At 44.2% G+C, this 21597-nt stretch overlaps 3 protein-coding genes and 1 pseudogene across 3 annotated transcripts in view; 2 read left to right on the top strand and 2 right to left on the bottom strand.

Annotated features, from left to right (window-relative positions):
• LOC135921729 (protein HID1) overlaps positions 1-11684 on the bottom strand; it is a 47443-nt gene extending 35759 nt beyond the window's left edge. The window contains exons 1-4 of the mRNA XM_065456030.1: positions 11441-11684; positions 8607-8823; positions 1531-1661; positions 488-526 (exon numbers count right to left, since the gene is read on the bottom strand). Coding sequence (XP_065312102.1) covers positions 488-526; positions 1531-1661; positions 8607-8823; positions 11441-11506 — 453 coding nt within the window. The 5' untranslated portion in view covers positions 11507-11684. The remainder of the gene's footprint in view (positions 1-487; positions 527-1530; positions 1662-8606; positions 8824-11440) is intronic.
• Positions 3875-5122, top strand: LOC135921282 (uncharacterized; annotated as a pseudogene).
• A 139-nt stretch (positions 11685-11823) lies between the features above and the next one.
• Positions 11824-19040, top strand: RpS11 (ribosomal protein S11). The gene is made up of 3 exons (XM_065456048.1): positions 11824-11965; positions 12210-12398; positions 18723-19040. The coding sequence occupies exons 2-3, from the start codon at positions 12215-12217 to the stop codon at positions 19007-19009; spliced, it is 471 nt and encodes a 156-aa protein (XP_065312120.1). The 5' UTR covers positions 11824-11965; positions 12210-12214; the 3' UTR covers positions 19010-19040.
• On the bottom strand, positions 14557-18715 carry LOC135921738 (piggyBac transposable element-derived protein 4-like). The gene has a single exon (XM_065456040.1). It carries the CDS (start codon positions 17076-17078, stop codon positions 15054-15056), a length of 2025 nt encoding a protein of 674 aa, XP_065312112.1. The 5' UTR covers positions 17079-18715; the 3' UTR covers positions 14557-15053.
• Positions 19041-21597: the final 2557 nt, after the last annotated feature.

Genomic DNA, 21597 nt, shown 5'->3' with positions numbered 1-21597 from the left:
AAAGCGCTCATCACAGCATCCCACAGCGGCTGCGGTACGCTCCACTAAGCGGCACACCGCTGCTGTTTCGGAGGGCAGACACAGCTGATGCAGCTACACGTTGTCCAAAGAATAACTGATTTTTCTGTCTTTTTGAGATCACAGACATATATGTTTCATTTATTTAACTCAAAATTAGCAGTTATGTATTACTGAGAATGATCTCACGATCACAACATCAGCCAGTCGCTTTGGTAGGCCAACTGCTTTCAATGATGCTCCATGACGGCATTGTGGAAGCAAGAGCAAGCAATTCTTCACTGTTTTTGACAGGAGGTTATGAATGCCCTGCTGCACGCAGTGCAGAAATATTTGGCTTACATGTTCAGAGCAGCTGCTACGACAGATTGGCAATGTTTTGTTACAATGCTTGAAAAATATTTCAGGGCCCCTTAAAGCACAGGTAATGCCCAAGTTCTAAAAGATGAGGCTACTCGTCCATACTTACACAAAGTGCTGTGATGAGAGATTGGGCCAGTGACTCCGTCTGAAACAGCACAAAAAGCAAATGATATTTCTAATTTCTGCTCTCAGTGATGGAAATTGGCATCCTCAATACAGTCGGATAAAGATGTGAATCACTGATGCTTATCCTGATGCAAGAGTCGCCTGAATGTAAGACACATAAACCCTGATGAGCTTCAGAACCCGAGGCTGCACAAATCAATGCTTACTTTCAGATTGATGCCATTCTGATATAATGTACCGCAGTGGGTGACTTTGACAGTGAGAACTGACTTGAAATTGAGAATTGGTGACCTTGAAATTGAGAACTTCAATGAATTTAATAAGTATTTTACACTGCACTTATTCTCTTTCTGTGAGCAGTAATCATGTACAATACATAGCATTGCACTAGCTATACTGATCGTGTTGCAATCAAATAGGTCCTTTGAGTTATACGCACTATGTGTAATATATTTATATTTGCCTACAGTAAATGTCAACAAGGTAACTATTGTATCATACAAGCCTACCCCTCAAGCAAAGGGGATTTGAGGCATTGAAAGAAATAATTATACTGTACATATTGCAACCACTACACAAAAACCGCTGCCACAATAAACGGTAACTATTAGGAATTTATCTTTGAGGACAAACCTCTTTTAGACTGATGTCCCTGAATAAAATATCAGCACTCAAAGGTGGCTTAGTTTCTAATTCCTTTGTTATTAGTGACTTCAATTCAGTCTGTAACAACAGTCAGTACATATCTACAATATCATGGCATTTGCATTACCAGTATGTAAAATCTGAATACCAGGCTCCATGCTTAGGTTGTGAAAACAAACTTTTACTCAGACCCCGTGGTCAATACAAAATTTTTGATGGCGACTGTATTTGACGGCAACTGTACATATATTCTCTAACAGGCTACAGTTGGGGAACAAACGGAAGATACTACAGCAGTCTCCTGTTCCAAACGAGGCATAAATCCATCAGTTCAAAAGCTTTAACATTACGAATGGCACAAGCACTCCGACTACGTACCTGTGCTCCTCCATTGGTGACTGCGTCATCCTCAGCTGATCCCGGTAGACTGGACCAGAAGAAGCCTCGCCAGTCCGAGTCCTCAAAGATGTACGGTAGGATGCGTGTCAGCAGGCGCACACAGTTGAGCACTGCACAGGAGAGCAACAAGTTGGCGGGATTAACGTATCAGAAGCTGAAGGCCTTCCCTCCTCCTATCTCTCTTTTATTGCGTCACGTGGCTGAAAATCAAAAGACAGTGAGAACCTCTAGGAGCTTTGTTAAGGCTTGTTGGTGGGCTAGTTGGCTTTGATTCATAGCAAACAAATAACAGCGTGGATTGACGAAGACGAGACAAGGAGGTGACACACACAGCACTGCAGATTACAGTTGAGGACACTTGAAATGTAGTTTGTTCTGTTTCCGTGTCATGTAGTAAACCATATATAGGTCAAACTGGCAGGCGCCTAAATGAAAGATTAAAAGAGCACCATTATGATGAGAACTCGGCCATTTCTAGGCATTTGGGAATACATTGCCGAGATTGTAGATGCATGCAACATTTTGACAGTACAATAGTGCTTAGCCGCTTCTCTGACTACATAACTAGTTTAATCATCGAAGCAGCAAATATACACAAACTGGATCGTGCATGCGTAGGCATGGTGTTTCTAACGCTGACTGAAAAAGAGAAAAGGCTTCCTGGTGCATATCTTTAGGGGAATAAGCAGCTCTGATTAGACAGCCAACACAGGCACGTGATTGTTGTATCTGTTTTGTTGTTTTCGTGTGTCATGTGTATGCCATATATCTTGTACATTTTAGAAAATAAGCGTAGTCCTAAGTCAGCGCATGTGTGTATCGTCGTCTTGTCTTGTCCTCATCAATTCGTGCTCTTATTCATTCTCTATGAACCTTCAAGCACTCTTTTGGAGGTGTGAAATGTATCTGGCATTAAAGAGCATCATTTCACTAATCTTTTCAAACAAGCAGATTACAGTGTGTTAATTAGGGTCAGTCTGTACAGACTTGAGCAAATGTGATGTGGAAGCTTGTCCTACTCTTGTACACTTGGTGGTGACTGCATGCATGCAGCCTTCACAATTAATAAAAGTTATGGTTACTAGAAAACACTCGTGTGTGTCATCTTCACTTGTCTCATTAGAAAGTGCTGTTTCTTTGCCCAAGCGGGCACTTTCTGAATGCACATCATGTAAACGGCTTTAGCCAGCCTGCCACTCCTTTTCATCCTTCCTATTGCACTCGAAACACCATAACGGCACTGAAGCACAGCTATACTGGCGTTACTTTGCCCATAATTGCATCGAACCTCGGTAATTGGCAATGGCCTCCAGGACTGATTTGTCGTGCGACCCTTTCTAATAAAAATGCTAGAGGGAACTCTGACACTGGGATTATTTAGTTACAATGGGAATGATGGTCAGCAGATGGAATTGTCTAATCTTCATGCTCTTGATACCTTCTCGTGGATTTATTTATTACACTTTATCTTGTGTTTAATGGCAAAACCTTTCCAAGCAATCATTGCAATCATTAGTTTCTAACTGCATGAAGGCAATGAGACTCTGCGTACATGTGTAATAGTTGCTAATTGTTGCGTTTATAACATGTGGTTGAAAATGATCACTATGCAAAGTCTTTTAAAGCCAGATAGATGAAGTTTAGCCAAATAAATGTACATACCCATCATTCCCATGATGGCTGAATTGCTATGCTACCTGCTCCCACAGACACTACCGTCAGATTGTAGGAAACTCATGGTGACACCTCACATCAGAGCCTACGGTATTGGCCCAATGGTGTTGTCCTCTACCTTCTCTACTACCAGATGCCTCCACTGCCTTATCAGTCATGAGACTTCTCCATTTTTGGTTGATCTAAAGGTACTACATAGTCATTGCCTCTAATGAAATCTGTCCAGCACCCATCGTATAGTACTGTTGCTCTGAGTTTGTACCTCACCGATGTTCTTGTGGTACCTTTGTTTAGAGAGTATATTATGTCACTCTTGAAACCAGATGAGTGCCTCGTTTTAACATCTTCTATTAATTTTGTCGTGCCATGAGAATGTTTCCATGTTTGCATGAAAATAATATGATGAATGAGACAGTATCACAGTGATTTGCAAAGAAGAGCAAATGTACAGCATCATGTTACTGAAGGGCCGGAATGCAAACACTGACACAAGCAGGAATGAACAAGACAACAAAAGCATTGACTATCGACGATCGCACAGTGGCAGAAAAGAAGGAAGACACAAATCTTATCTGCGCATGCTCGAGGGAAAGCAGTGCCAACCTGGACGGACGGAGCAGTGCCAACCTGGCTGGATGGAGCGGCAGCCATGCAACCGCTTCAAAACCCGTTCTTGTTTGTTGTACAGATTCTGGCGTTCCTCAGCACGTGGCAGCCCTTGGATTCCTTTTGCAAAGCTATCGTCCTGCCTCTATCACCATGTTGCGTCAGAGGTCAACACTGTGGCGGAAACGCCACATCATCAACCCTTGACGCGGCGTACATCGTGCCCCGACTTGGCTGGCCATTCCCATTGCCTACGACACCAGTCAGCCGGACGTACTTAAGAGCGACGCTTTCAGCAGGCCACTTCAGTGGGCTGGACGGAGCGGCAGCCATGCAACCGCTTCAAAACCCGTTCTTGTTTGTTGTACAGGTTGGTAAACACCCTTCGTCGCACGCTAAGCGATCCAGTAATATGTGTCTGCTGCTCTTCCCAGGCCCACTGGTGATTCTTTGTGATTTTTTTTAGTGTATATATGTTGTCAAATTGCTGATGTTAGCTGGGGATGTGGAACAGAACCCTGGTCCTCAAAAGGAGATTCTAGACGCCATTGCGACCTTGTCGGCTAAAAGTGACGCACGCCATACCGAGGTAATAGGGATGCTATCAGAGGTCCGAGCTAATCAGCAAAAACTTGAGGAAAAAGTTTCCAGCTTAGCCAGTAGGCTCGCAACAGTTGAATCCCTGGTGGAATCATATGAAGCAAATCAGAATGGTGTGGATCTACCGAGAGTAGTCGATGAAGCTGTGCGAGACCAAACTGCAGCAATAACTTTTCGGTTGGACTAACTGGAAGACCGCTCTCGCCGTGACAACCTTATATTCTACGGGATTCCTGACGTCCCAGCTGAGAACTGGTCCGAATCTGAAACTAAAATTCGAAACTGCCTTACCAGTTTACTACAGATAACTTTAATAGACGAAGCCATTTCCCGCGCCCACAGGCTGGGTTCCTATGCAGTAAATAAACACCGGCCCATAATCGTAAAATTCTCGTCCTCAAAACTTAAGCAAAAGATTTTCACTGAGCAAAAAAAATTCAAAGGTTCTGGCATTTCTGTCTGCGAAGACTTCTGCCATGCCACACGCTTCTCACAGAAAAAATTGATTGAATTCGGAAAGGCTAGCGGGCAGAAATATGTGCTACGGCTTAACCGTCTACAAATTGACACAAAAACTTGTGTTTACTGTCCGGTAACTGATCCTGTGTGCGAAATCCACACAAACGAGCTTCGTTCAACAAATTCCGTCCCAAATGCACCTTCTGATGGCCCTAGCAATTCGCAAACATAGCGGAGTCATGGTCCGGTGGCAAAAAATATTTCTCTTTTGTATTCAAATATTTGCAGCGTATGCAACAAGCGGGATGCTTTATCTTCTGTCGTCGACACGTGCAGTGCCGATATTGTTATCCTGACAGAGACACGGCTTTCTAGCAAAATTGAAGACCGTGAAATTTTGGAATGCGAGGGTGTTTACCATTTCTATCGACATGACCGTGATGTGCGGTGTAGTGGCGGTGTACTTATCGGTGTTCCTGATTCGATTACCACTGCTGCAATTGAGCTTGTGTCACCATTAGAGCTAGTGTGCATGCGCGTAGGCTTCGAACACAAAAATTTTATCATTTGCGTCGTTTACAGGCCCCCTTCCTCACCTAACACATTTTGTTCAGACCTTCACAATGCCTTAAATAGTGTAATTTTACAGTTCCCTTCCACGCCACTAATACTCCTTCGGGACTTTAACTTTCCTGGCATTAACTGGCATACTGATCCCCGTTCAACCCAAGAGTGCTGTTCTGAATATTCCGAATTCATCAGCCTTTGGCTTGATTTTAACCTGCACCAGCTTGTTCTGAAGTCTACTCGATGTTCTGCACACTCGGCTAATATCCTAGATTTAATCCTTACTACATCCCCGGAATCTTTTTCGCCCCTAACTTACCTACCAGGTATTAGCGACCATTGTATAATCCAGTGTAATTTGCAGTTAACCATCCCATCGTTACCTCATCGAAAGTTATACGTGATTACAAAAATGCTGATTTTGCCGCAATTAATAACGAACTAGAAACTTTCATCACTGACTACATTCCAAGTTTCCACACTCGATCGGTTGAAGAAAACTGGTCAATATTCAAAGAAAAAGCCAACTCCTTAATTAACCGGTACATCCAGCAAAAACGTATTTATTCTAATTCTCGCGCACCCTGGTTCAACTCGCGTCTTAAATGTTTACTGAACAAAAAGAAAAGGCTTTTCCGACGTGCAAAATTAACTGGCAATCATGATCGTTGGAATGCTTACACAATAGCACTGAGCAACTACAAGAATGCTGTAGCAGAGTCGAAAACAACATTTTATGAGCACACGTTGCCTTCTTTTTTGAAAGACAACCCACAGAAATTTTTGAGTGTGGTCAACGGTAAAAAATCTAGTGCCATTGAACTGTGTGATCCTAACAACGAACCTGTCGATCGGAGTGTCTGTTGTGAAGTATTGAATGACGCGTTCATCTCTGTATTTTCGGATTCTGAGCTATGCACAAGCGCTGTTTTTTCGGATGTGCATTATTTTCCAATGCTTCCCATTACCATTGACCTTGATGGCGTTGTAAAGTTGATACAGACCTCAAAAGTTTCTGCATGCAGTGGAGTAGATGGTATCAACATGAAATTTCTTAAGGGAACTATTACCTACTCATCTATAATTCTGAGCGAAATCTTTGCTCAGTCACTTCAAACCACCATCCTTCCGAATGATTGGAAGGCAGGGATGGTGATTCCCGTACATAAGTCTGGCACTCGGTACTCCCCACTTAATTACAGACCTATATCCCTAACCAGCGTTCCCTGCAAATTAATGGAGCACATAGTTTACTCACACCTGGTTTCATTTCTCGAGTCAAACTTATTTTTCACCCCCTACCAACATGGATTTAGAAAACACTATTCCTGCGAAACACAGCTTTTGTCATTCACTAATGATTTATATAAACCGATGGACGCTAACGTTATTATTGACTGCATTTCTTTAGACTTCGCCAAAGCATTCGATACTGTTTCACACGAATTACTTTTAACTAAATTAAGTAACCTCAACATTGATCCTAACGTGCTCGCTTGGATCAAGTGTTTTTTGTCTAACCGTTCCCAATTCGTTTATGCTAACGAACACTTCTCTTCCACTGGTCGAGTAACCTCCGGTGTATCGCAAGGCTCGGTTCTAGGACCATTATTATTTTTAATTTATATTAATGACCTCCCAGACCAAATTAAATCATCAATTAAGTTATTCGCCGATGACTGTGTTCTCTATCGTGTCATTTCTAACTCTGGCGACTGCGATACTCTTCAATCAGACATTGGCATAGTAACATCATGGTGTGCTAGATCCCAAATGAAGCTCAATTCTAATAAATGTAAGGCGATGCGTGTGTCCCGTGTTGTAAGAAATACCACCCTTCCTACGTACAATACTAACAACATACCTGTAGAAAATGTATCATCATATAAATATCTTGGTGTCTACATTACACACAATCTTACATGGAACATTCATATAAATTACATTTACGGTAACGCTAATCGCATGCTTGGGTTTTTACGGCGTAATTTTTCATCGGCAACCGCAGCTGTCAAGTTATTTCTGTACAAATCCTTAGTGAGACCTAAACTTGAATATGCATGCTCCATTTTCGACCCTTCTGCTCTAAAGCTAAATAACACCATCGAATCCATTCAAAACCGAGCTGCTCATTTTATTCTTTCGAATTATTCTCGTCATGCAAATGTCTCATCAATGAAACTAACCCTTGACTTGCCTAACTTAGAGTTACGTCGTAAATACTTTCCCCTATGCCTTTTTCACAAGATATATTACTCTAACGAAACACTTAAGGATGAACTAATCTCCCCTCCATCATACATATCGTCACGCACGGATCATCGTTTTAAGGTTGAAGTTCCAACTTGTCGCACCAACGCTTATTTTGATTCCTTTATACCAAGAATGACGAATGACTAGAACCGCCTCCCTGCCTCCATCACTGCCATTTCTGATGCCACAAACTTCAAGAATATTGTTAACGAATTTGTTTTCAATAATCACCACTCCTCTCTGTAATGCCTCCGGGCCTTGAGAGTATGACAATAAATAAATAAATAAACCTGTCAACCATGGACACGGGCGGGCACTCATGACAGATAACTGTTTAGGCATGGCAAGTTTTCTTTGTGCAAGATAATTGAGAGCTGACTTACACACGTGCTGCCGCTATTAATGATATGCCAAGCCTCATAAGGTGCGCTTTTTTATTCTTAAGTCTGAACAGAAGTACATTGGCTGTAAATTTAGGGATACACTTGCAACGCAAAAGTTTAACAAAAGGTTAGACTGTGTGGTCAATCAAAATTTATGCCGAACTAATTTCTGTTTCATGCAACATCCTGCCTGCCACACCTTAAAATGACCAGAGCTAAAAGGAACATTTTTATATATAGCACTCTACAAACTTATTGGAAAGCTTTGCATACACCTTTCCGGTCCTTTCTTGCAGTTCAACTTATCTTTCCTTTTCTACATGATGGTGCATATTCTTCCTGACTTACTGTCAGCAGTAAACACAATGTTGACCTATCAACTCCCTATTTTCTTAAGTATACGCCTTTGGTAACATTAAACCACACCAACTTGCTCAACTCTAAGTAGTTCTAAAAATATGTACACTCATTACTGAAAAGAAATTAAGGCAAAAAAAAATAGGGTCAGGATACCAGCTGTCTGCTGGGCAGCCGTGTTGCAGAGGGAGTCGGCAGCGCGCACCAGCCTTTCAACAGCCTTGTAGCACAAGGTGGCCAGGTTTGAAGGGGCTTCCTCGCGCAGGGCCCGAATCTCGGCTGCGGGCACCAGGGCAAACACATCCTGGACGCTCTGCAGGCCTGACTCGCCCCAGAACTGTTCCCAGAATGCCTCATCGCGGGCCTCGATTGGCTGCGCATCAAGAAAAAAAGGCAGCACGAGAATATCACGAAACAGGGACTGGTGCTATAACTGCAAGGTTCCTACTTTTTTTCCCAAGCGAATGGCATGCTTCAGCACTGAAAGACATCAACTGCGCAGTCTGAAACATGTCTGCGAAATTCATTAATTGAAAAATAAATTTTAATTAGTGTTACATACAGCACCAAACAGGCATTACTATATGGAGGTTACATTAACACAAATTTCAAGAAAGAAAAGAAAAATACAACAAGCAAATATTTAAATAAATACAAAATAGCCAGTACAGGACATTGTTATCATTGCAACGAACATGAAAAGTAACAAACACTATTTCAATAAACATAACACGGTCAGTACGACAAACTATCAATAAATATTATTAAAAAATTAACAACTCAGTGAAACATAAAAGGACTTAAATATGAGCGTCAATCAGTTTCTGATGTCCAGCACTGCTGGGAATATTGGCCAGGAAAGATTATCATTCTGTCTCGAATTCATTGGTTTTTAATAACTTGAGACAGACATCACTGAAACACACCGCACATGGAACAGTCACAGACGCAGAATTACAATGCCACCACGACATAGGACTATGACGGCACCTCAGTGTAATGGACCTGTGACAACCACACGCACATTCTCACCCATAAACATCTGGTGCACAAATGCACACCAACACGCATGCTGTTTTTTTGCTATTCCATAGCCATCTTAATCTAGTTTTGTAAACAAGTGCTATCACTATCAATGGCAGCCAGCAGGTGCAGCTGATAGCATAGCCTAGCATTACACCACGATCTCTTTCTTGTTTCTTCTGAGCTGTTTCACTGATCAGGGTGGCTTTATCATCACTGTGCCCCAACCTTTATTTATTTAATTGATTAGTTTCTTGTTGGCTGAAAAATTTCCAGTCAGGGGAGCAATAAAATATTTAAATAAAGTCAAGATCATCATTTAACATGTGAAAAAAAAATGCATTATTGATATTGTAGAATCAATGTCATGGGGACTATCATGTTAGTCTAAAGTTTTTCAAAGAAAGAACGGAAACCCGAGGGAGTGCAAAAGGAAGCTCGTGAACCTTCATGGCTTCATCACATACTCTGGGTTAGAGACGTCCTGTGGTTTTTACTTAAGTAGACAAACTGTGAGTTTATAATGAATGCGAAAGACATTTCAAACTTCAACGTCATTCATGATCTTTTAGTATCTGTCATTGCCGCCTGCTTTTACTTGGCTCGAAAAGAAGAAAGAGTGCATGATCAGTATTCCAGCTGTCACTGTGAAATCCTTATGACATACGGAAAAGTCACTCAAATGGTACAAGGGTTTGCTCGAGCTCAATGAGTTTCTTCACTGCAGGAAAACTGAGAATAAATGTACTACACTTCACAAGCCTTTGTACACGATTCCGCACGCCACATAGATCAAATTGGAAACCTCTTAGTGCAACCAATATGCCGGCTGCCATGCGGTTTTAAATAGTAAATGTGGATCCAACCTAAGCAGCAATTCTTGTCTCTTTTCCAGGCATAAATATGACCCATGTTGGCAATCTTGGTGAGCAAACAGTTGCAATAAATCATACAACCAGCAGAAAGAAAGAATCTTCCAATTATCGCGTATATAAACTTTTCATACATGTTGTCATTCATATATAACACTTTAAATTTCCAGTAAACGAACTGGATTTTATATATCTAACATCAAAACGTCGCTGAAACAGAGACGTAATGTTTAAATTTTGCATGGTAGTTACATACATATACGGCCTCTGGGAAGGTCCGCACTGCCTATAGATATGTCGAGGTTTTCGCCCCCGAACAAACTGTTCTTGTTATAGAAAGCGCGTTGCATGCTGCATGTTATATTAAGGCGCATGAACATTGCTAACTACTGGCGTACCAAGTTATGTTAAAGCAAGCCTGCTCATCAAGTGCGCTGAGCCACGTACGTGAAACATTTAATTTTACTATATAGGTTGCCCCTTCCTATTTCTTCTTCCATTTACGATTTCTTTTGCCGGCGGTTAACGCTTACGTTTCACTGCACTGTTTATGTAATTTCTCCCCGAGCCAAAACGCTCGGTACCACGCCGAAAGAATCATGACAAATCGACGATACGCGTGCAACCAAGCAGTCACATCCTTCGCTATACGGAGATCGATTTTTTTTTTTTTTCCCAAGACCATATTGTTCTCCCCGGTCAGACGATGCACGCAAGCTACAGCCCGCTGACGAGCTGCCATTTATAGACTAACTCCAACGAAAGCGAGACTAAGGACAAGTAAACGGGGAGAGCGAGCGACCAATTAATTACGACAGTGGGTCAAGGCGCACCCCTCATGTTCTGCCAACTTTCGGATGCCACCACGAACTGTCGCGCGCGCAGTCGGGGATCCGATCGAAGCACGTCGTTTTCGGAGGTTTCCACCCAGGGATACGACGCGCGGCAGATGTCGTAAGCTCGTAAAACGGGGGGGGGGGGGGGGGGGATAAAAACGATCCGCGACGATGAAAAGCGCCTCTCGAGCGACGGGCGACATGGCCGCGCCAGCCCCGCGCGCGTCAAAGCTCGCCAGCATATGCCGCCGCCACGCACCTGCGTTTTCGTCGTCAGCTGGATCACGGCCTTCCTGAAGTTGAGCTTGGAGTCTGTGTTGCCCATGGTGCCTGCCGGCCAGCGGTGGTGAGCGCTCGCCGCCGCCGTACAGTTGGGTAGACGAGGAGCACCACGGCGTCAAAACGCCACCCGCACGCGGCCAGCCAGCGCACACCCGAAAATCGGAACCAACTCGTACGCTGCCGAGAGATGCGCGGACGTCCCCGGTGCGATTTACGGCGACTGAGATAATCAGTTACAAAGCACCGAAACCACAACTTGGCTCGGCCTGATTTGCTTTTTCAGCAAAGGTCGTTGGCTGCACCAACTAAAACAAACTACAATTTATACGTGAGCTTTTTACAAAAATAAATATTAATAATCGAAAAGTGGTCTAAAATACACGTCTTTATTTTATGCGTTTATTACATCGGACGAAAACTGGCTTTGTGGATTCGTTTCAAGCTATTCAGTAGCTGATCCAAGTGAATCCTTTTCTTCTCCGGTCTTCGACGGACCTACTAGGTATGTGACCACGTGTGTCATTGATTTGCGTAAGATTGGCAAGCATTAGCTGTTTACTCCTGTGTAATCGAACGTAGGAACGCTAATGAAGTAATCCACTAAACGATCTTGTTGTGTCGATCTGCTTAGCTGCTTGGTAAGCCAGGTGCTGGCAACCCGAGCGGCGGTTAGGCCTCGCGGCGTGATCGCGCCGCCTGCCCGGACGTGTCACCGGCTTAAACGCTGTTTCCAACTGTCCATGCAGGCACCATGGCCGAGCAAGTAGAGCGCTCCTTCCAGAAGCAGCCGACGGTGTTCCTCAACCGCAAGGCGGGCCTGCCCAAGGGGAACCCTAAGCGCGTGCAGCGGTACTACAAGAGCGTCGGCCTGGGCTTCAAGACGCCTCGCGAGGCTATTCACGGCACATACATCGACAAGAAGTGCCCCTTCACAGGTGCGCGCTGTTTTGCCTTGTATTTGCGACGCAGGTTGTCAGCTGCAAGAAAAACCGTAGCTAAAGTTTATTCGGAAAGGGGTCTCTTTTCTTAAATGTCACTTTATGCCAACGAAATCATTGGTAGTTTTCCTTGACAGCCTGATTTGCGGTGTGTCTGTGCAGAAGGAAAAGAAGGTTCTGCTGTGACGATTTGAACTGCGACATACATTGGCTCTAAAGCCAGTGGCTACCAGGTGTGCAACCCGCCGCGGTTGCTCAGTGGCTATGGTGTTCGGCTGCTGAGCACGAGGTCGCGGGATCGAATCCCGGCCACGGCGGCCGCATTTCGATGGGGGCGAAATGCGAAAACACCCGTGTACTTAGATTTAGGTGCACGTTAAAGAACCCCAGGTGGTCAAAATTTCCGGAGTCCCCCACTACGGCGTGCCTCATAATCAGAAAGTGGTTTTGGCACGTAAAACCCCATATATTATTATTATATTACCAGATGTGCATAGTGCCACCTATGCTTGTGAATAACACCGTAAGGTCCAAAATGCGTGCGGGCAGAATCTTGGTTTGAGTTAGCCGGCGTCATAAATAATTCAACGAATTTGATGACGAAAAGGACGCGGACAAGCAATAAATACAACAGGACAGGTGCCAACTGCCCAATTTTCTTTCATACCGAGTGCATTAGCGTTAAACTACAGACAGCATAAATTAGGGTCAGCTGGCGCAAGAAAGGGGTGATTGGAGATTGCTGGGAGATGACTCCGTCTTGCAGTGATGATGCGTTATGCAAACAGAACAGATGCAATGAGAAGGTATGTTTTAACTAAAAGACATGCCAAGTGCTTCACCATTTACTGTTTACCTCTACTGATAAATTGAATGCAGATAACACCAGCATTTCTTGCACTGTGTACCCTTTAGGCTTTCAAAACCGTTCAATCTGTGCTGATGCGACTCTTTTCAACAAATGAGATATGCACACGTGCACTATAAATTTGCTTTGTGGTTAATTCCTTCTGCTTCTGGCTTATCGCAGCATGAACCCTTGACATTTTGCAAGGTGTTGACATGAGACATCAATGGGGGCGTAATGCAACATCTTCAGGGCACCATCTATTGGGGGCAACTTAAGGAACCCCAGGTATTCAAAATTATCCCGAGTCTCCCCGCTACAGCGTGCCTCATAATGATATTGGGCTTTTGGCATGAGGCAGTGCATAATTCTAGGGACCACACTGCCTGGGCCTCATTTTCATGTGTAAAGTTTTGGCTCATTCCACTTTTGGTAGCATGGCTTCGCAAATGCTCAAAATTATAATGACGGGTACCAAACTTTATTTGTACAGGTTACCTGTGAAATAAAACCAATCGACGTGTATACGTTTTTTAAAAGTAACTTTTAGTATTCCGGTATGTTGCCTTTCACACATTATCAGAATCTTTGCACTCCAAAAGAAAAGAACACTAACATTCGAAAACTGTACAACCGTGGACTACGTTCAAAAGTTCAAGCTCGAGCTGTCCGAGTCAACACTGTTTTGGCATGATTGTAGCATGTCATTGTGTCAGCAATTGTACTATTAGTCAGCAAATGTGTTAATGAATATGAGAAAGCAAGTAACAAAGCATTTCATCCTGTCTTTGGGACTGTCACTGAGGCAGCTTAAACCTCATTTGTCGAAAACTGGCAAAAAAAAGAAACTGTCAGAACAGTAGCAGGTACAAGCTGATACAAACTCCTACTTGTGCATAAAAATGCTGTTAGGGAATGTAGCTATGGAATCGAGGTAAAACACCAGAAGGGATAAAAATGTGTTGTTGTTTATGCCTGTCTAGTCTAGGAAGAACAGCTCACCCTTCCTTGTTATCACTGCTAACAGCATCATATAGGCCTTGAGAAGGGACCCAATAATAGAAATCAGTATCGTATATTAAAAACGCAGATGAAGCACCCTTCAGTTTATTGATCAGCTCATCCACAAGTTAACATGGACTCCGGATTAAAAGGGGGGTTATCGGTGAAAAGGGACTTTTGATGCTGCTGAAGGTACGAAATCAAGCACATCTGCCGGCACAACCCATTTTTGGAGTCTCCGGGCTTAAGCCAACTACTAGGCTAGCAAGTCTCTGTGAACTGACGGCTATGAGGAGAGAGGGCTTTGCCACGAGACTGCGTCACAAGTGCACTTTGATGGATTTGAGATGGTTTGTCCTTGGCAAGGCAGTCATGACGCGTGCATGCGGCTGTGGCCATCTCGGTCTCGGAAGCTGGCACGCAGCCCGCATCTCTCTCTCTCTCCCACTTAGTGGCCGCTGCGGCTTCCTCGGTCCCTTTCGCATTTGCAACTCATAAGAAGTGCTTAGGTGTCCTTGTACATTTTTTTGTATACATGGGTGCAATATTTTGCAGGCCTGATTGTTTTCATGTAATCTATGTTATGTGTTTCCTTTAGTGTGCAAACCTGGTGATGGGTGTCTTTAACCCATTGGCTTCCGCGCCCTCCGCCGCGTTTCCTGCCTGGTATTCCACGCGGAAAAAGCGACGCGCGTTGGGTGCGCGAGCCGGTCTTGAAAAAAAGCGATAAACTCCGCTGTACACCTCGTAGAGAAACAAAATTTACTTTATTCTATTCGGAAGGGATCGCTGCATCATACCGCCTAATATGATTTGCGTGAATGAAAAGCTTTGAAGCATACAGGCATGTGAAGTGCAACTTCACATTTTTCACATTCCCATCGGCTCTCCGACTTTTTCCCGTGTGTCTTGCAGACTAAGCATAGCCTCGACGGATTCTGCTTGATTTTGTTTGGTGGGATATTGCGAGGAAAATGAGCCCACTCGGAAGCCTGCAGCCGCATTGGTGTAGCCGCGACAGGCGGCTTACGTCTACCATGGTACTGGGGCAAAACGGCCGCTTCGAGAATCTCCTCTGCGAGGTTCACTTTCCAGTCTGTGTAGTGGAGCCGCTTGCCTGATGCTTTGGCAGCTAAAACGTAGCTGTTATAAACAGCGATGTCCATAATATAAAAGAAGATTTTCTTGTAGCCTTTGGCGTATCTTCGCATAATTGGAAAGGAAGCGAGTTGTTGGTCCTCGCGATCCACTCCACCCATGCCTCGGTTGTAATCGATTACAACCTGCGGCTTCAGAACTGGCAAGCCATTCTTGCGACCCTTTTTTCCGGTATCAGTGAGACCAGTTGAACTGTGGCATGTTGACAGCATTGTGACCTGCTTTTTATCTTGCCAAGTGAGGGCCATGATGCCTCGCGCAAAGAGGGACTTGCATTCGCCTTTTTGCAGCTTCGCCTTGAAATCCTTCGGCATGTTCTTTCGGTGAAGGCGGACTGTGCCGACAGCATTTGAACCAGCTTCTTTTAGGTGACGAAACAGCAATGGCGAAGAATACCAGTTGTCCATAAACACTGTGTGGCCATCGGGCAGACGTTTTTCAAGAAGGTCGATTACAACTGCCTCACTGCACAACAATGCAGCGGTAACTGGAGTCTTCTCACTTTTTCCTGTGTAAATCGAAAACTTCAGGCAGTAGCCGCTTGAAGACTCGCACAGTTTATAGAACTTAAGGCCGAATCTTGCCCGTTTCGAAGGGTTAAACTGGACGTAGGAGAGCCTACCACAAAACTTCATAAGGCTTTCATCAACTGCCAGACACTCTTCCGGATCATAGGCTGTGTCAATGCATTTCAGTACGTGGTCGAGCACAGGGCGCAACTTCCACAGTCTATCTCCACTTTGAGGGAGAGAGTTGTCGCAGAAATGCAGATATTTTGAGTGTGCCCAAAAACGCTGCCTTGACATCACAGAAGCAAAAAATGGTGTGCTTATAACAGTTCTTGTTGACCAGTAAGATTGAATGGTGCTTTTTTTCACTTGGCTCATCAAAACACACATGGCGAAGTAAGCTTTCATTTCATCCGGTGTTGTTTCATGCCAACCGGGATCGGGATGCAAACGCTGTTTCTCGCATGCAAAGGCATTTGTGTGTAATGCGATGGTGCTCCAAATTTCGTCTCCGAGGAGAGCGTTGAACATTGCCAGAGCACTGGGATTTGCACCTACTTGTAGCTGGATGGCTCGTTTGATGCCCGGTTGACCACTAAAGGTGTTCTTCACAACCTTTTCCACTGTGTCAGCTGCTCCCCATTGCCAGTCTTGTAGCTTTCGCGCCTTCGGAGATGGTGGCCGAGAGTCGCACGGATCTTGCGCTAAACACAAGTTGTCTTCATCGTCGCTGTCACTATCCGTAATCCGGTCACTCTCGTCATCTGACACAACATCCTCTTCATCGCAGTTGTCACTCTCGTCGTCACTCTCGAACACAAGATTGAGAATTTCTTCCGCCGTCAAAGCGCGCTTTCTCAGCGACGCCATGTTTGGAAAGAGACGGGAGTCCGAACTTTTTGTCTCCAAAAACAACAAAACTGACCTCAGACTGTGGACAACTATGTCCATCTGGTGGAAAACACATGAATCAATCACTACACAAGTTGTGTTGTGCTGCCATCTATCGAAGAAACCCGAAACAAACCATACCCTGAGCAGCCGACGATTCGCCGGCCAAAGTGACTTTGGCCTCAGCCGGTGCGGCCGGCGGATCGCCGGCCGCGGAAGCCAATGGGTTAATGAAACGGATGCAATTTTTAAAAGTTCATTGTAAGCCATTGAAGTTCATTAATAAACAGAATTGACTTTCTTGCTCACTTTAACAAGTTGTGGACTGCCTGCCCGATTCCCATGTAGCAGGTAACGAGGAATGGGTGGTCTTTCGTTCTGCACAAGGTCCGGAGTGTCTCAAGACACATTCCTGCACAAATTTGCCTGTGTGAAAGTGCTGTTCGCATCCTTTTGCCGACACGAGAAAATCTAGGATCAAAGGCACATTATATTCAGTGCATTGCACGTGTCCTTTTGTGTACAAGAAAAATGTTTAGCAGACCTGAGCAGCTTTCCTAAGAGGTCCTTCTGAGCACATTATTTGACACCTAGTGGGAAATGTGGACAATAAAGCTTATAAAAACAAAGTAGAAGCTGATTGGCAGACATGTTCCTGTAGCTACGAATTGTGTAAAATCGAGACATGTTCAAGAAATTCAAGCGCAAATAAAGCATTGTAAAAAAAAAAAAGAGCGCAGCGAGATCGCAGCTGTTAGCCCCTGAAATGTACATGTGACATACATACTCTTTTTCAAGAAGGAAAGGGTAGGAAAGATTTTGTAATGCTGCCCGACTCTTGGTGCGCAGGCTCTTGAAAGCAAAATGAGGAACCAAAATCAATTTTACGATGCTTTATTTTTGCAATTTCCTACCCAAGAACTTTCCAACTTCATTGCTATGTTATGTTGCATGGGTTGGAGTACTATTTCCCTGTAAGCAGATGGGATTGTTCACTGGAGTGGCAAGAATGTCAAATTCCTGTTTACATGTGTTTACGGCACACAAGTCCTACAGCAGCTTTTTTTTTTCCCCTCTATTCTACCACAACTTTTAAGTTCTTGCATTGCAGTGCTGTCTGTGTCCAATCTCTTCTTGCGTCCACAGCCTTGTGCTCCAAGCATATTTAAGGATGACCCACCAGCTAGCCTAAACTTTTACATTGCCGAGTTACATTTTTAAGTTTTTTTCTGACAACCAATTATTTACCATATTTTTTAAGTGATATTGCATACACCAATGGTTCATTCGAAAGCTTGTTTGCAAAAGGCTCTGAAGATGTTCAGAGGCTATTCATACAGTCTTTAATGACAATTAATAGCCTTGTGTTAAAACTTATTCTTTGTCCCTGGTAGCATGCTGGGATTTTTTTTTTATGTAGTCAATAGAGGTGTGGCACCTAAGTATGGAGACATAAATATTCCTGCTGTTCACACATACATCTGCGGTTAACTATTTGATATTCATAGTAGTATTTGTGCTCAATTCATATTAGAAAAACTTGGTATTCGTCCACTTACAATAAATTTCATGCCGATATGTTTGTGTGTGAAATCATGGCTTTCGAAGTAGTTCTTCGTACTAGGCATGTTGTGGCCCAGCAAAAGCTGTTACAATTTGCAATGTTCAGTCTCTTGTTGCTTTAACCTACAATGAATCTATCTTTATTGGTCAACTGTTAACTTGGGCCCTGCAGAAGCCGTTGAAATCCACGACACCACAGTGAGCTAGTGTGCTAGCCTGGTGATCTGCACACATGTTATGTAATGCAGCTTAAGCTTTCCTATCTTCAGTGTCCCTTTAAGGTGGTTAATGGGGAGTTACATGCCCTTATCTCTGAATGCATTGAACGACCTCTCTCGCTCCTCTTCGCAGGCAATGTGAGCATCCGGGGTCGCATCCTTCGCGGCGTGGTGGTCAAGATGAAGATGCAGCGTACCATTGTCATCCGGCGGGACTACCTGCACTATGTGCGCAAGTACAACCGTTTCGAAAAGCGGCACCGCAACATGTCTGTGCACCTGTCGCCAGCCTTCCGGGACGTGGCTGTAGGCGACGTAGTCACAGTGGGCGAGTGCCGGCCCCTCTCCAAGACGGTGCGCTTCAACGTGCTCAAGGTCACGAAGGCGGCTGGCTCCAAGAAGCAGTTCCTGAAGGCCTAAACATTATTAAAACTTGTCAATCTTTGACAAACCTTGCGTGTGTGTCTCATCTGTCGATGATGCCAAGCTTCACAAAGGGATACTGTGAGAGTTCTTTCAATGGCTGAGCGAAACCACTCAGCACTCCTTGCTGCATCACATCGCTTTACTCTAGGAATATTTCTCACAACAAGTCCTCATTGTACTGCATGCCAAACTTGGATTTAAATCCTATGTTTGAGCGTGTTGACATGGCAATTTAACACTCCGTGTTTGCTATTGTCAGACAAGCTGAAAGGGCAAGAGTGTTTGCCAAGTTCTTTTGGAACCGGTATTAAGAAGTATTTGCACCCTTTGGAGCTTTTATTTTGCATGCCTTTCGTATAATGCTGAGTGTCCTCAAGTTACATACAGAATGCATATGTTGGCGTGACTTTGCATTGTTGACAGTATAGCTGCGAGCGCTAAATAAAAAATGTGTTCATCAAACTAATATTCTAGGGTAGCCCCATAATGCTGCAAAGTCTGAAGACTTCTGATAGTATTTGGGTCATCCCAGCACGCTGTGATGAGGCAGGATTTCGCTGCACACCATGCTCGAAGACTATCTGCATGCTTTTCTGCGCTTTTGTTAAGTTAGTATGCGTTTATATGTGGTAGCGTAAAATGGAGCACATGCTCCTTTCATCAGTGTGTCTTTCCGTGCTACCACTCATTTCCTTCCCTGCCAGGTTTGGCCCCATTCAACAGAGGAATGTGCCGGGGGGGACACCTGTACCATTTTGATGGTCCAAAATGTCTGATATCAATAACGACCTTTTATTTAATGTTGTAGGCACGGTACAGGGCCTACAACATTACGGTAGAGTGCCAACTTCATGTGCTGATGCCCTGGATCTGCTCCTGGTGCTAAAACACACTTGTTTGCGTTTAAAAAACTCACCGATTTGAAATGGGCTGAAGAGATTAGAACAATGCAAGTAATAGATCACTGGAGCTTTTTGGAAATCCCTAAATGTGGAGCTTTTATAAATGTGTTCTGCACTGTGAACATTTCTGCTACAGCTGCTGCTGTCAAGCAGCTGAGCACGTACTGGTGGGCGAGTTGGTTATGCATGATTACAAAGACGGCGCGAAATAAAAGCACAGACGAAGGAAGGAGACACGAGACAACCTCGTGTCTCGTTCCTTTGTCTGTTGTTTTATTTGGCGCCGTCTTTGTAATCAAGGAAATGAGACAAAAATTTGATGCCGACCACTGGATTAACCGTTCGTCATGGCTTACCTCTGCTCTACTAACCTCAGCAGCTCCTACCTAAATACATACGAATACGTAGGCCGTCAAGGCTTTCTTTGGCTCTTCCCCCGCATTACGGTTTTGTATGTTTCTGGCCATTTTGGGAGTAGTCTCACAAGTTATGTGCTGACTGCCGTCTTGCCGAGCAGGCAACACAGGCCACTTTGTATCTGCCTATTCATCCCAATGTGACGCTAGGGTATATAGCCTTGCATGTAATAATTCGATAGCGTGCCATCGATAACAGACACGTCTGTGTCATGTGGCCACTTGATGGATAGCCATTGCAATGCAGTTGCAGATAGGATACTGGGGATAATGGGGGTTGTTATATAGAGTTTTGGCTGGGCCGCTGCGATTGCAAGTCGTGGCATCCCTTAACATTTTGACTAGCATTGAGATGGGAACTTTGTATGTACGTGTATCTGCTGATGTGCCCATGAGGTTTTTTGATCACAGATGGCGTGGGGTTATGCAGCAGGTCACACAAAGCCATCACTGACATCGACTATCATCCTTGATGGTTTCTACACCACAATTCTTTTGTTGAAAATTGCAAAATCACGAGTATGAAATTTTCAACTCTTCCTCAGTAATAAATTATGATGTCACAACTGCACCTATTGAGCCAACTAAAGCAGACATACGCTGCTCTATAATATTTGCAAGGCCATCCCTCATAAGCATTCTAACAATTTCATGTAAGCTGTAAGCTTGTTAATGTGAAAGCATTATTTGCTCCATGAGGCAGAAAGTCTGACGTGATCAGGCAATGGTACCAAAGACCATTAGTGACGTCCTCAAGGTCTTGTACGGCATCGGTAGTAATTTAGACGATATTAAATGGTATTGGCGCTTCATTACGTTCCTTTCCTCGGCGGCAGTGCATTGTTTTGATGCCAGCGACACGGTAAATCTGTACCGTCATGGTGTCATGCATTGCTTCAGACATAGAGTTACTATACTGGCTCTAGAGGACAAGCTACCCATAGGGCCCATGCATTAAAATCGGGAACCTCAAGAGCGCCGCCATGTTGCTACGCGCCGAGGTTGCCAGCTCCTGAGACGCTTGCTAGACTTGGTGACAGTAGTCAGTTTTAATCCGGCAACAGTAGCAGCGTAGCAGTATACCATAGTAGCAGCATGGCGTCTCGCTTGAAGTGTTGTGATGTGTGCGTGCAGCCGTGTGTTTGGGCTTCATAAGTCGGTTCTTTATTCTATGTTGCGGGATGGTGTGGGTATGGTCCATGTTGGCCGTAGAGCTGGCAGTTATGCAACCGAGGGATGATCCTGTTCAAGCTTCTGGCGGTAT

The sequence above is a fragment of the Dermacentor albipictus genome, chromosome 8 (genome assembly GCF_038994185.2).
Source record: "Dermacentor albipictus isolate Rhodes 1998 colony chromosome 8, USDA_Dalb.pri_finalv2, whole genome shotgun sequence".
Lineage (NCBI taxonomy): Eukaryota > Metazoa > Arthropoda > Arachnida > Ixodida > Ixodidae > Dermacentor > Dermacentor albipictus.
This window is presented reverse-complemented; position numbering and strand designations above follow the sequence as displayed.